Source organism: Hypanus sabinus, chromosome 13, assembly GCF_030144855.1.
Source record: "Hypanus sabinus isolate sHypSab1 chromosome 13, sHypSab1.hap1, whole genome shotgun sequence".
In the NCBI taxonomy this organism is placed as follows: domain Eukaryota; kingdom Metazoa; phylum Chordata; class Chondrichthyes; order Myliobatiformes; family Dasyatidae; genus Hypanus; species Hypanus sabinus.
Genome location: NC_082718.1, coordinates 9,009,315 through 9,024,264, shown reverse-complemented (window position 1 = coordinate 9,024,264; position 14,950 = coordinate 9,009,315). Strand labels below are relative to the sequence as shown.

The following is a 14,950-nucleotide window of genomic DNA, read 5'->3' as shown; positions in this document are numbered from 1 at the left end:
TCTTCTGTTGTTTCTTCCCACACTTTGCGTCACACTGGACGACAACCCTGCCGTTTCTTTAGCGTTTGTTTTTTACGAGGCCGAGTTGCGAGCTGAATGGTCGATCCAGCACAGATGGAAAGCACGTAAGGAGCCAGCCGGATTCGAACCTGGGACTACACGCCTCAAAGTCTGGTGAAGATGCCACTACACCACTGGCCAGCAATGTAGTTGTCTTTGCACATTGGTATTTGTCCATTTTATATGCACTTTTTCAATGATTGTATTGTATTTCTTTGAATTCTCTGTGAATGCCTGCAAGAAAATTAATCTCAGGTAACATATATGTACTTTAATAATAAATTTACTTGAACATTGAACTTGGGAAATCCAGAGTAACACACACAAAATGCTGGAGGAACTCAGCAGGTCAGGCAGCGTCTTATGGAAAGGAATGAAGAGTTGACATTTCAAACTGAAACCCTTCTAAAGGATCTGTGGAATTCCTCCAGAATTTTGTGTGCATCACTCATAGACTACTAGGCTGGTTGCATCACCATCTGGTATGGGGGTTGGGGGTTACTGCACAGGATCGAAGTAAGTTGCAGGAAGTTGTAAAATTAGTCAGCTCCATCATGGGTATTAGCCTGCGTAGTATCCAAGACATTTTCAAGGAGCTGTGTCCCAGGAAGGTGGCATCTCTTGTTAAGGACCCCCACCATCCAGGACATGCCCTCTTCTCATTGCTGCTGTCAGGAGGAAGGTACCAAAACCTAAAGGCACAAACTCAGGGATCCAGGAACAGCTTCTTCCCCTCTGCCATCCAATTCCTAAATGGATATTGAACCCTTGAACACTACTTCACCCCTATTTTTTATTTCTATTTTTTGCAGTACTTAATTCAACTTAACTATTTAATATACTTATATACTCTTACTGTATTTTAGTTCTTTTCCTATATTTATCATGTATTGCATTTTACTCCTGCTGCAAAGTTGAGGAATTTCATGACATTCATGTTAATAAACCTGACTGTGATTTGTATGAGAGCCATTTTTATGAACTCGCTCAGGTGGGGAATAGTTAGAGAGGGCAACGTTCAGAATGACTAACATGAGTTCCTTGGTACCTTCCTGAAGAGCTTCTGATGAATACCCGAGAGGACAGTTCCAAGTTAAAGCTGCTCAGTCTAAATCGAACTCCAATCCCTTTTAAATCTCTTGGCAAACATCACATGCGTTCCCACCACCTTGAAGCCTCATTTACAAGCCGACGGCTCATGATTTTTAAGATCAGGTTCCATGGTAAATGCGACTAAGTATTATGTTTATAAAAGTGAAGTACTTTATAAATAATTACCAACTATTCCTTCCACTTCAGTGGAACAACGGTGCGTAAAAAGCCCAAGGCAAAATATATCACAGGAACTTTTATTGCCAATCATGGCTGACTGCGGTTAATTATTAAAGCAATTCCGAAACAGCCGGTTTTCTTTTTATTCTCCTGTGAGGTGTGGGTGTTGCTGACAAGGCCAGCACTTATTGTCTGTCCGCAATTCCTCCTGAGAAGGTGGTGACAAGCCACCGTTGTAGGCTGCTGCACTGCACGTGTTGAAAGTGAATTCCTCTGCGCAGTTGGGCAAGGAGATCCAGGATGTGATCCAGCAATAACAAACACCAGCCAAATGTATTTCCAAGTACGTCTGGCAGCAGTCGAGGAGGTGTCTTGCAATTTGACTCAAAGAATGGAAACCACTGATTCAGTGCAGAACTAAAATGACAGTTCACAACGTGCCAAATTGTCACTGATCCTGACCCAGATTCCCTGTTTGGAAAGCCGAGGGCCTCAGCCCAGAAAGTAAACTTTTTATTCCTCCCCATAGTTGTGCCTGACCTGCTGAGTTACTCCAGTATTTTGCGTGTGTTGTTCTGGCTTTTCAGAATCTCTAGTGCTTACTGATAGCTGATGCCGGGATTGTGCTGAGCAGGTAAAGGCAGCATTCTGCTTCAAATTTGAACATTTTCAGTGAAATCCCATTGCTTGCTATCAGCGAGTGTCTCTGACTTACCTCAGTTACTGCACCACATCCCATTTTGATGATCTTACTCAATCAGAAATAAGATTTGGTTTTTGCTTAGAGCCCTTCATGTCGCCTTTCAAATTCAGACTCTGTACTGAGAACAAGAGTTGTAACGAGTCTTTGAAGTCACAGAATCAGTTCAGAGTAGTGGTGATTGAAGTTATACTCACTGGTTGAGGAGCCTGATGGCGGGAGGGCAATAACTGTTCCTGAAGCTGGTGGAGTGGGACCTAAGGCTGCTGTACCACCCAGTGGTAGCAGTGAGAAGTGGACATGGCCTGGATGGTGTGGGTCCTTGATATTTCCCTCCACAGATGCTGCCTGACAGGTAGCAAGTTGTTTTTTTGTTGTTGCAAGTTCTAGCATCTACAGTCTTTTTTATCTCCAGCATACCACCTGTACCTAACAAAGTAGCCACTGAGTGTATACAGGTATGTTCATGGTCTTCTGCTGCTGTAACTTGTCCACTTCAAGGCTCGACATGTTGTGCATTCAGTGATGCTCTTCTGCACACCACTGTTGAAACATGTGTTTATTGGAATGACTGTCACCTTCCTGTCAGCTTGAACCAGTCTGGCCATTCTCCTCCGGCCTCTCTCATTAACAAGGCATTTTCATCCATGGAACTGAAGCTCACTGGATGTTTTTTGGATCTTGTACCATTCTCTATAAACTCTAGAGAATGCTGTGTGTGAAAATCCCAGGAGATCAGCAGTTTCTGAGATACTCAAACCACCCCATCTGGCACCAACAATCATTCCATGGTCAAAGCCATGGAATGATTTCTTCTCCTGGGCACTAATCACCATAGTATCCAGGCCATCTTCAAGGAGCAATGCCTCAAAAAGGCAGCATCCATTATTAAGGACCCCAATCACCTAAGACATATTGATTACACACTCAATAATTCAGGAACAGCTTCTTCCCCTCTACCATCCAATTTCTGAATGAACATTGAACCCATGAACACTAGCTCACTACTTTTTTACTTCTATTTTTGCACTAATTTAACTATTATATATATATTCACTGTAATTCATGTTTTTCGTATATTATTATGTATTGAGTTGTACCGCTGTTGCAAAGATAAATTTCATGGTATACATTGGTGTTTTGGATTCTGATGTGTGGTCTAAACAACAACCGAACCTCTCGACCACGTCTGCATACTTTTATATACTGAGTTTCTACAATATGATTTGCTGATTAGATATTTGCATTAACGAGCAGGTATACAGGTTTACCCAGTAAAATGGCCACTGTGTAGCTTGATATTGAAACACGCTAGGAATATTGTAAAGACTATCATAGGTATACCTCAACAAAATTTCTCTGGAAGGTTTCAGACAGATAGTTGATAGCTATATGTTAACATGTACATGTGATAAATGAATCTGCATCTTTGAGTCACACCACGGTATCTTATAGTGACTTTGAACTGCTGTCAATTTGTACATGTCACGCTCCTACAAACTGCAGTCTGGGAATAAACAGGTCAGCTGATTCTGTGACGTTCTCTGAAGCATAAATATCGGTCAGGACACTGGGGAAAACACCACCACTCTGCTTCAAGATAACACCATCAATCCGAGAGGGCTTGACAGCTCATTCAAGGCTTGGCATCTCAGACGTTGCAGCACCCCCTCAAGCTGCACTGGGTGTGACACCCTGCTACTCTATAAAGTGCTTTGAATGCGATTTAGACCCACCACTCAGAGGAGCCTGTGTACCAACTAATGTTGACTCTTTATTTCTCTCCATAGATGCTGCTTGACCTGCTGAGTTCCTGCAGCCTTGTTACGTGTGTTACAAATGTCCAAGAGTAGCATTTTTTGACCTCTGGATTCTACTGTTTCACAGTAGAGCAATGCAGTCAGCATCATTTTCCTGCTCAATTGCCACTGCCTTGCATATACTTTTACCTCAACAAGTCTCCATCCAACTCCCGTTCAGAGGCTGAATAGATTCCCTTTCCACCAGCGCCATTACAAGATGCAGAAAATCAACACTCAATCTGCAAGAACATTTGTTTTCACCACCTCTCATCTCTTTTCAACATCACTTTGAATCTGTCTCCCTGGTCATGCAACTCTCTTGCCAAAACGATTCACTCATTCCCACTTCCAGCAACCACTTACCTCCAGCTCGCGGAGAACAGGGTGGTCTTCTATCCCCGGGAAGAGAACCCGCATGGTGTAAGCCCGATAGTCCAGGAAGGGAATTCCTGTGCCGTCCAAGTCGCTGGTCAGCTCATTGATATCTGTCTGAAGTTCGGCAAAGGCTGTGCAAGAAGATTGACAAGAATTTAAGAAGGTTTGGCATTTTAGAAACAGCTTCTTGCCCTTTGCCATCAGATTTCTGGTGGTTCATGAACTCAAGAATGCTACCTCGATATTCCTCATTTGCATGGTTTGTTTCCTATTGTAACTTACAGTCTCTTTTAACCTTCAGGTTGCTGTTGAAACACAGCGATGACTTACTGGTAGCAAACAGAACAACCAAAACTATAAAAATGATCATAATGATATAAATATAAAAACAATAAAAATTGATCACTGCAATCAATAGCTAGCAACTTCCCGTTCAGAGTTGAGCTTTCAAATCACCTGCACGACCTGACATTTTTGCAGTGTGAACTGAAATCTCAAAGGTACAGGACCGTTGCAGTTTGGCGGGTATGGGTTGAATCAAGACAGCAGTGGCTGGGCCCTGTCAGGCTAGGTAAGGTGAGGGAGTAAGGCATTTCACTGTGTTTTAATGTACACATCACAAGTAATCTTGAATTTTGAAGAGGTAAAGGGCTGAAGAAGGAGAATCTGATTAAAGAAGACAGTGGGACAAAGGAAGAAGAACAGGCATCAGAAGGGATGATGGGCAGAAGAGAAATGGTAAGAGGGGAGCCCAAATGGGGAATGAAAAAAAAGAGAGAAGGGGAGGGGGAGAAATTATTGAAAATCGGAGAAATTAATGTTCATACATCAGGTTTTGTACTACTCAGGCTGTTATGCTGGGAATGCCTTGAAGATTTACTAATTTGGTTCCAGGTCTACTGCATAAGGAGAAATCAAGAAGACTGGAACTACATTCATGAGCATTTAGAAGGATGAGAGATGACACCGAAACACATCGTGTTCTTAAGAAGTTTGGTGCAGGGAAGAGGCTTCCCTTTAATACCCAGTGTCAAGAGGCAGAGCCTGAGAGTAAGGTGTAGGACTGAAATGAGGAGAAATTTCTGTCCTCAGAGGAAGGCGAGTCTTTGGAATTGTCTATCCCAGATGGCTGTGCAACCTCACTTACTGTGTTTGTTCAAAATGAGACATTAAATGGAATCAAAGAATGTAGGGATAGGCTGAAAATGGCTCTGGGATATCAGTCCTGATGTTGATGAATGGTAGAAGTGAAGAGCTAACTTCTGCACCTATTTCAGATGTTCAAGGAAATTGATGCAGTCATCTCCTATTTTCCCACATCCAATCAAAACATTGCCTTCTTCTTTATGTTATTTATAGTTTCCTCTTGAGGGTGATTACTAGTACTGCTTCAACTATACCATCAAGTAGTGTCTTCTAAATCCCTTCAACTGCCTCAGAAAATATGATTTCATCCTGCCGTCTCCAGTCTAACTGTCAATCATTTTAAATCTGCTTCCTTCCTCCAGGAGAAACAGTCCTCTGTCAAAATTGTTTGTGATATTGAACACTCAAATCAGCTTAGTAACCTGGCGTGCTCTGAAAAGAATGACCCCAACTCTCTAGCCTTTCCAAGCTCCTCATATTTCTGAAGTTCACCATCTCTGGAATCACTCCAGCAAACAGCTTTAGTGTCCTCTCTGTGCCAGGCTTCCCTCTTAACATGGATTACACAGAAATGAACAGCGAACTCTAGGCAAGGCCTAACCAGGTTTTTGCAGAGATTGAGCAGAACCTCTTTACCTTTCCACCCTCTGCCCTTATTGCAAAACCAAAAATAATACTGGAGACACAAGAAACTGCAGATGCTGTAATACAGCAACAAATATCTGCTGGAGAAACTCAGAAGGACCCTTAGCACTGTCAGTGATCCCTCCCATCCGTCCAACTGTCTCTTTGACACGCTACCATCAGGCAGAGGTACTGTGGCATTAAGGCAAGAACTGTTGAGATGGGAATCAGCTGCTTCCCCCAGGCCATAAGACTACTGAACTCCCTGCCACCACCCAGGCCTCATCACATATGAAGGGCCAGTAGCGTTATACTGTTCACTTTTTAACTTGTGTCGCAAATGCACCTTATTATTTGTTCATGTACTTGTGGTAATATTATTTCATGTGTAATGTGTGTGAGTTATATGTCCTGTGTTGTGCACCTTGGTCCAGAGGAATGTTGTTTTGTTTGGTTGAATGGCAATAAACTGAAATCGAGCAGCATCTGTGAGAGGAAAGGAACTATGTAGGGTCCAGATGCAGGGTTCCTTAAGGTGGGGGGCATGGGGGTTGTGGGGATAAGCTCCCACTACCTACTAACTGCTTCTGATGGGGAGAAGGGGCAAAGGCAGGTTACTGGCACCTTAAAACCAGTCGCTTGGGCAGATGGAGCTCGTCAGTCGTGATTGGCAGCCCATCTAAGAGAAGGAAAACTCTGATCTCAAACCTCGGCCACATTGTGGGTATACCCACTCATGGGGAACGTTTCGGGAGTAAACTCCGAGGGAAAAATCAGAGCTGGAGTCCCTAAGGCAGTCCTACATTGAGTCAATGCTGACTGGCAACTCCTGCGATGCTGATGGTACCAAACCCTATTGGTCTCTGCCTTTACTTAAGATCCATTCTTTGCATGGAGAGGGGGCGCCTACTACATTGACAACAGCTTGCTCTCCATATTGTACTGTCCTGGCTTGTGTATCATGTAAGCAGCTGGGGGGATCATGTAAGTATCCATGGTCAACCCTGACCAACAGAGAGCCTCTGGTACAGGGTTTCAACCAGAAACATTGACAAGTCCTTTCGTCACACTGATTCTTCTCAACCCATACAGTTCCTCCAACAGTTGCTTGTTACTACAAAAATAACGTTGGCTCTGTTTGTTCTCAATTTGTTCTGCCTCAATTTGTTGAGGCAGAACAAAACACTCCTCAATTTGTTCTGCCGTCTTTAATGATACGTGTACATTCAAAAACATGAGAGGTTCTACAAATCATTAAAAACAAGAGATTCTGCAGATTCTGGAAATCCAGAGCAACACACACAAAATACTGGAGGAACTCAGCAGATCAACCAGCATCTATGGAAATGGATAAAAAGGCCAATGTTTCATGCTGATTCCTGATGAAGCAAAACCACTTAAGAATCCCTTTTTTGGGACTGGAAAAATATACTGTGTAACACACAAAAGTTCTGGAGGAAGTCAACAGGTCAGGCAGCATCTTCAGAGTGGAATATGCAGTCGAAATTTCGGGCAAGAACCTTCATCAGAACTGATGAATGTTGACTTTTTATTCCTTTCTATGGATGCTACCTGACCTGCTGAGTTCCTCCAGAATTTTATGTGTGTTATCGTGTGCACTCAGATCTCTTCCAGTGATCACTTTAAAATGACATGTAATGCCTCTGAATCATTCTAGTAAAACAGATCACTTCATGGTGTTAAATTCCACAAGCTGTTCACTTCCCCATTAAATCCACTTAATCTGTTGTTATCTTTCTCTTTCTTTAATACACTTCCAAGTAGCATTTCAAACATTTAAAATTATGTTGAGTCCAGGTTGTTCATAGACATTAAAATGAGCAGTGGTCCCCAGTGGTCACTTCACCCATCCCTGGAGAGGACCACTCCATTCTTCCTTGGACTTAATGGGTTTTTCCTTACCCTGTGCTTAATCATTTATAAAGAAGCTGTGTTTATCATTAGTTTACAAGCAAATGAGTTATATCAGTGTGGACCTTCTAAGAAGAGTGGCAAAAAACAGATTGATCATTTTCTTAAGAGATAAAAGGATGCATGAGTTGGCTTTGACTGAAGGTAAGACAGACTTGAACTGTGCTGAAGTGACTCTGCAGCTGTGACCTGAAGTCATCAGCACTCACCTCAGTCCTGAACTGGCTCTGTGGCTGTGGCCTGCAGCCATCGGGCTCCTGGACTGGCTTCTCTCACCTTAGCAATGAACTGGCTCTGTGGCTGTGGCCTGCAGCCATCGGGCTCCTGGACCCAGTTCATTCGCCTCAGTCCTGAACTGGCTCCATGGCTGTGTGTTCACTATCGCGAACTTTGCAGTTCATGTTCTGTGTGTTATTTATTTTTTTATTGATTGCATGATTTTTCTTTTTGGATTGGATGTGGCAGGAAGTCTTTGTTGTTGTTTAATGAGACCTATTGTGTCTGCGTGCTGGAAGCCGATTTTGAAGGTTGTATGTTACTTTGACAATCAATCCCTTTTGAACTTTGAACGCTGACACACAATTTACCTTCCTTACACTCCAGAGCCACTCGTGACTCCAAGTTATCCATCTGCATCTGCAGCCTCTTCAGCGTCAAGTCGCTCTCCCGGGACTTCCTCTTGTAGGCGATGAGCACCACAATGATGAAGATGATGAGGAGCCCCCCAGCAGCTCCGATGCTGATGATGGCCGGGAAGCTCAGTGGGCTGTCCGGGAAAATGTGCACAGTGCCGGGGGAATGCTCCAGGCCTCCGACCCGCACCTGAAGAGGAAGAAGTCAGCACATTGTCACTAATGAATGGAGGCTAAGGACGCAGGAGTAACTGCACCGTGGGTCTGCCAGAATATACAAAGAGGCAAACTTAATTATAATTAGTTCTCTTAGCTGATCATTTACATTAAAAAAAACAGAATGTAAACATCACAGAAAAAAGGGAATTGGGAAGGTAGATGGGAATTATACTTCCTATATTCCTACTTACCCTATGTATATCTCTTCTCTTTAGAGTGAAGGAGGATGAGAGGTGACTTGATAGAAGTGTATAAGATGATAAGAGGCACAAATAGAGTGAACTGCCAGCACCTTTTTCCCAGGCTGGTTAATACACGAGGATATAATTTTAAACTGATTGGAGCAAAGTATCATGGGGGGGGGGGGGGGAAATGATAGTGATTTTTTTTTTACACATAGAACACACTGTCAGGGTGGTGGCAGAAGCAGGTACATATGGGACTATTTAAGAGGTTCTTAGAGAGACACATGGATGAAAGAAAAATGGAGACCTATGTGGGAGGGACGGTTAGACTGACCGTGGAATAGGTTAAAGGGTCAGCACAATGCCGTGGGCTGAAGGGCCTGTACTCTGCTATACTGTTCAAAGTTCTATCATTGGATAGGACATCCCAGGAACTTGATCTGTTGAGTATTTAATATTTCAATAATATCTGAATGATCTTATTGATTGATTCAGCAATCTTGTTCATTTCAATAATTAATTACGGAGTATATGTAAAAATATGCTAATTGCATACGTCATTACGCTGCCACATGATATGTGCGTGTCTCACATAAAATAAACTTGAACTACACCAGTACTTTTCGACCCCCGTGTTTTCTTTGAATTAATTTAATGTTTTAAGTTCCAAACAGAACATGATGCACAATGATGAAGGAGCAGCAAACCATTCTGAAGATGGTGTGTGAGCAGCAGTAGGATTTATGTGATCAAGAGATACAACACTGAACCATGGCCTTTGACCCAATAAGTCTATGCTGATCATCAACCACTGACTCACACCTATCCTCCATCACTCCTTTAATTTTACCCCACCTCTCCATTTCCATCACTTCCCCCCAGACTCCAACATTCACAGAGAAACAAAGGGCATTCTACAGCGGCTATTAACCTATCAGCCTGCACGTCTTTGGGATGTGGGAGAAAACTGAAGCATCTGGGTAAACCCAGCTGTCACAGAGGGAACGTGCAAACTCTGCACAGATGGCAGTCAAATTCAGGACAGAAGCCACATCTCGGGCAGCATGAGGCAATGGCTCTACCACTGTGCTGTCTACGTAGCAGGGGGTGGGGATTGAGGGGACCCTGGGTCTATCCCCTTTATCCTTCTGGCAGCAGGAGTTGGGGTGTTTGGGAATACAGTATTTGCAGTTAATGTCATAAGCCTGGTGCTATACTATACAACATCGAGCAAACCTTACTCCCTGACTGCGTGAAAACCTAATAAAACGCGGCTGCAGTTAATAGCATTTCCTGAATTGCTCCATTATATAAATAATTAGCTAAATGTATTTATCATATATTATCACAGTAACAACATTGCCTTTAATGTCCTGTAATTGACACCATTTAACCTCGGGGTCTGTTTGTGAAGTAGATTGAACCACTTTGTCTCTGGCTGCTTATCTGGTCATCAGATGGTGGATTTGTTCACCTCGAAGCAGTCTGGGTCATTCCATATGTCTGGATATTTGGCTGTTTTCCTATCAGTGTACTCTGCCCATTCATTCTGCTCTCACTACTCATATGTCATCTCATGGTAGCACTGAGGTCATTCGGACTAAAGCAGCTCACAAAGCATTCACATAGTCCCATTTTTCCATTTATTTCTCCATAATATATTGTCTCTCACATGACTCTCACGGGACACACGCCCTTTGGCTCACTGAGTCCCTGTTGACTATCAACCATCAATTACACTAATCCCATATTCTTTTCAAACTTTCGCAATATTCTTGTCAACTCTCCCAGATTCTAGCACTCAGCTACACACTGGGAGCACGTCACAGTGACCAATTAACTTAGCAACCCATGTGCCTGGACATCAGCATCTCGGAGGAGTTATCCTGGGCCCAACATATTAATGCAATCATGAAGAATGCTTGGCAGCAGCATTACTCCCTTTGGAGTTTGAGTAAATTTGGTATGTCACCAGAGACAGTTAAAATTTCCATCGACGTATGGCAGAGAGCATTTGACCTGGTGGCATCACAGCCTGGTATGGAAGATCCAACACACAGAGACTATAGAGGGCTGTTGACCCACAGCTCCATCACAGCCACAACCTTCCTCACCATCAAGGACACCTTTAAAAGACAGTACCTTAAGAAGGTGGCACCCTCACTACAGACCCTCTCCACCTAGGACATCTCCCCTTCTCATTACTACCACTGGGGAGGAGAAACAGGAACCTGAAGACCCGCACTCAACAGTTTAAGAATAGCTTCTTCTATCAGATTTATGAATGTCTGTGAACCCATGAACACTGCCTTGCAATGCCTTCTGCTTTGCTCCATTTGGTTTTCTAGTTTATAGCAATTTATGTCTTTGCACTGTACTGCGGCTAACAGATTTCACAAAGTACAAGTTGGTGATAATAAATCTCATTCTCATTTGTTTTGGACGTGGGAGGAAACTGGCACACTTAGAGGAAACCCTCCAAGGGGAACATGCAAGGAATTCTTCACAGAGAGAACGTGCAAACTCCACAGAGACAGCTAAAGACTTCATTTGCTACATCACCCAAAGATCCACTCTTCATCGTGAGTGAGCAGGCTATCCCGCTTTGGGGGAACAAGGTAACTCAGTAAAATCCTGTGTTTGTGCAAATCCATTTGTCCATTTTCCAAAAGAAACCACTAGGAGTCCCCAATAAAGTTCCACCAGGAGTCCCCAGTAATGCTCCCCTCTGCTGCCCTGAGACACTAGATGATTAGAATATGATTGAATGTTCCAACACTGCCCTGCTTGTGATCTTGCTTTAGTCCTATTGCTTTGTCTGAAGGTTTCACATCTTTGTATCAATGGTGCTGAGATGGAGATAGTTAGCACCTCAGATTGCTAGGTGTAAATATCACCAACAGCCTGTCCTGGTCCAACCACGTGGATGCTAAGGGCACGAGTTCACCAGTGCCTTTACTTACTCAGAAAGCTAAGTAAATTCGACATGTCCCCAGTGACCCTTACCAATTTTTATAAATGCACCGCAGAAAGGCAAACAGTATGGTGGCATAGTAATTAGCGTCACGCTTTACAACGCCAACAATCAGTGACTGGGGTTCAATTGCTGCCACTGACTATACATTCTCCCTGTCATTTTGCAGGTTTCCTACGAGTACTCTAGTTTCCTCCCACATTCCAAAGACATACGGTTAGGAAGGTGAATTGGTCACATGGGCTCATTGGGCCAAAAGGGCCTGTTACCGTGATGAACCTCAAAATAAATAAATGCATCCTATCCAGCAGCACCACAGCTCTGGTTGGCAGCTGTTTTCAGACCAAGGCTGCAAGGAATTGAAGAGAATTATGGATGCAGCCCGGTCTATCACAAAAACCAGCCTCCCTTACATTGACACGGTCTACATTTCATGTTGCCTCAGAAAAGCAGTCAACATGATCAATGGCCCCCCCCCCTCCCCTCCACCCACATCAATCATTCTCTCTCCTTTCATTGGGCACAAGATACAACTGTCTGAAAACACATACATACTGGCTGGCTCAAACAGAGCAGCCATCCTATTGTTATAAGACTCTTATACGATAGAGATGAACTCTTGATCTTTCAGTGTGGCCCCTGCTGTCTGCCTGCACTGTAACTGTACCATTATATTCCACATTCTGTTATTGCTTTTGCCTTGTATTGCCTTGATATACTTACACTTTGGAATGACCTGTCTCAAAGTCATGCAAAACAAAAGTTTTCACTGTATTTTGGTCCACACGACAACAATAAACCAGTTAATATTAAACACCCTGGGCGCCACGATCGCTTAACTGTTATTACAGTTCAGGATAATAGAGTTTAGAGTTCGATTCTGACATCAACTGTAACAAGTCTGTATGTCCTCCCCATGAAATACATGGGTTTCCTCCGGGTGCTCCAGTTTCCTCCCACAGTCACAGTACAAGTTAATTGGTCATTGCAAATTGTCCTGTGATTAGGCTAGGGTTAAATCGGGGGATTGGACTCTGAGAGCCCAACAGCAAACAAATAGTTAAATAAATAACTTCTCAGAAGTTAGAACCTAGCACAGGAATATATGAAATAGAAGTGGAAGATGGTTATTTCACCCCTAGCTCAAACATTCATGAGTTGTTTGTAGATCTTTAGTCTTTTATCCTGCACTGTCCCTTTATTCTTTCAGACACTTCATCCAAGAATTTGGCCTGCCCGATGCACAGTGGACCACCACCCAAGACAGTGAGACCATACTCACCAGTACTCTGTGCCGCCCAGTGAGATTTGGAGACTCGCAAAGGATCTGAGTGTCCGACACTGTCACAGTGCATGGTTTCTCTCCTATGAGGACAGTGTAGTTCAGCTTCATGTTACCAGCAGCCACCGAAGGGATGAGGTTTCGGCCCTGGGGTTTAAGGAAACAAGCAGAGTGAGTTGGACCTGAGCATCAAGAGGGGTCAGGGATGTGTCCCATTCTTTCTACCGCCCTTGTTGAAATGAACAGCCTGGGGGAAGGGGGGGCAGTTCATCCTTTGCCCTCAGGTTGTTAGCCACACTCGGGTCACGGTGTCCTTTCCAGTGTAAGTCTTGCTCCCAACACTTTGAAGCAATTACAGAGCCTGTCTCAATGGAGGAGACAGATCAGAATTAGAATCCAAATTGGGGCAGCACGGTGGTGTAATGGGTAGCACAACCACAGCGCTTTACAGTACCAGCTATCCGGGTTCACTTCCTGGCGCTAACTATAAGGAGTTTGAACAGACTCCCCGCGACCGTGTGGGTTTCGTCTGATTGCTACACTTTCCTCCCACAGTCCAAAGACTACCGGTTGGTACTTAATTGGTCATTGTAAACTGTCCTGACATAAGGCTAAGATTCAAATCAGGAGATTGCTGGATGGCCTGGCTAAAAGGGGCAGAAGGGCCTATTCCACACTGCATGTCAGTAAAAAAATAGATGAGAAAAATAGCAGAATTGATTGTGGTTTGGAGCCAAGCATAATTCCATAACAGGCAACACAATAGCAACCAACAGATTATAAGACAATAGTGCAAACAGCCATGAACAATCAGCAATTAGCAGAACGATCACTTATGCAAACATCAATAATCAAACTTAAATAAATGAGAACATGTGAACAGACTCAATAATTATCAACAAATCAAGGAGTGCAGGAAAGATCTTTTCATGCAGGGACGGTTAGGGACATTCTTCATACAAAACGTCCAACACCAGAGGGCATGCATTTAAGATGAAAGGGGGTCATTTCAAAGATGTGAGGGGCAAGTTTTTTTCCACAGAGAATGGTGGGTGCCTGGGGTCATGATGGAGGTAGATACATTAGGGACTTGTAAAAGACATTTAGATAGACACATGAATGTGAGAAAAATGGAAGGTTATGGGCATTATGTAGACAGAAGAGATTAGTTTAGTTGGCCAATGGATGACTAACTTAATTGGTTTGTTCCAACATTGTGGTCTGACGGGCCTGCTCCTGTACTGAACTGTTCTATGTGGACATAACTACATCATCAATACGTACAATGGTTGACTGTGAATGAGGCATGGTGGCGGGCTGAAGAGGGCTAGCCATAGATTGCAGGAAGATATGGCTGGAGAAATAAGTGATTTCAGATACTAAAATCGAGAGTGAAAAATTAAACTGCTGGAGGATCTCAATGGGTCAGGTAGTCTCTGTGGAGGAAAATGGACAGTATTTGGATGCGACCCTTTACCTGGCCTGAAAGTTAGAGATAGTCAGCATAAAAAGGAGGGGGGCAGAAGCTGACAGGAGATAGGTGGATCCAGGTGAGACAGGCAGGTGGCAGAGAGAACATCAGAGATGCTGGGAGGTGACAGGTGGAGGCAACAAAAGACATCAGGAGATGGAATCTGAGAGGACGTGTGAAACCAAATAAGGGAGGTGGGGTGGGTAGATGGAAACAGTGGGAGGAGTGTGTGGGTGATGGACAGATGAAATGGGTAGGGGAGGGGAACAAAACAGG

The 14,950-nt window shown here is 43.6% G+C and overlaps 1 protein-coding gene across 6 annotated transcripts in view; it reads right to left on the bottom strand.

Moving 5' to 3' along the window:
• plxna4 (plexin A4) overlaps nt 1-14,950 on the bottom strand; it is a 721,825-nt gene that overhangs the window by 96,623 nt on the left and 610,252 nt on the right. For all 6 annotated transcript variants that reach the window (XM_059987082.1, XM_059987079.1, XM_059987077.1 and 3 more), the window contains 3 exons: nt 13,204-13,350; nt 8,499-8,733; nt 4,198-4,340 (listed from right to left, as the gene is read on the bottom strand). In XM_059987082.1, coding sequence (XP_059843065.1) covers nt 4,198-4,340; nt 8,499-8,733; nt 13,204-13,350 — 525 coding nt within the window. The remainder of the gene's footprint in view (nt 1-4,197; nt 4,341-8,498; nt 8,734-13,203; nt 13,351-14,950) is intronic.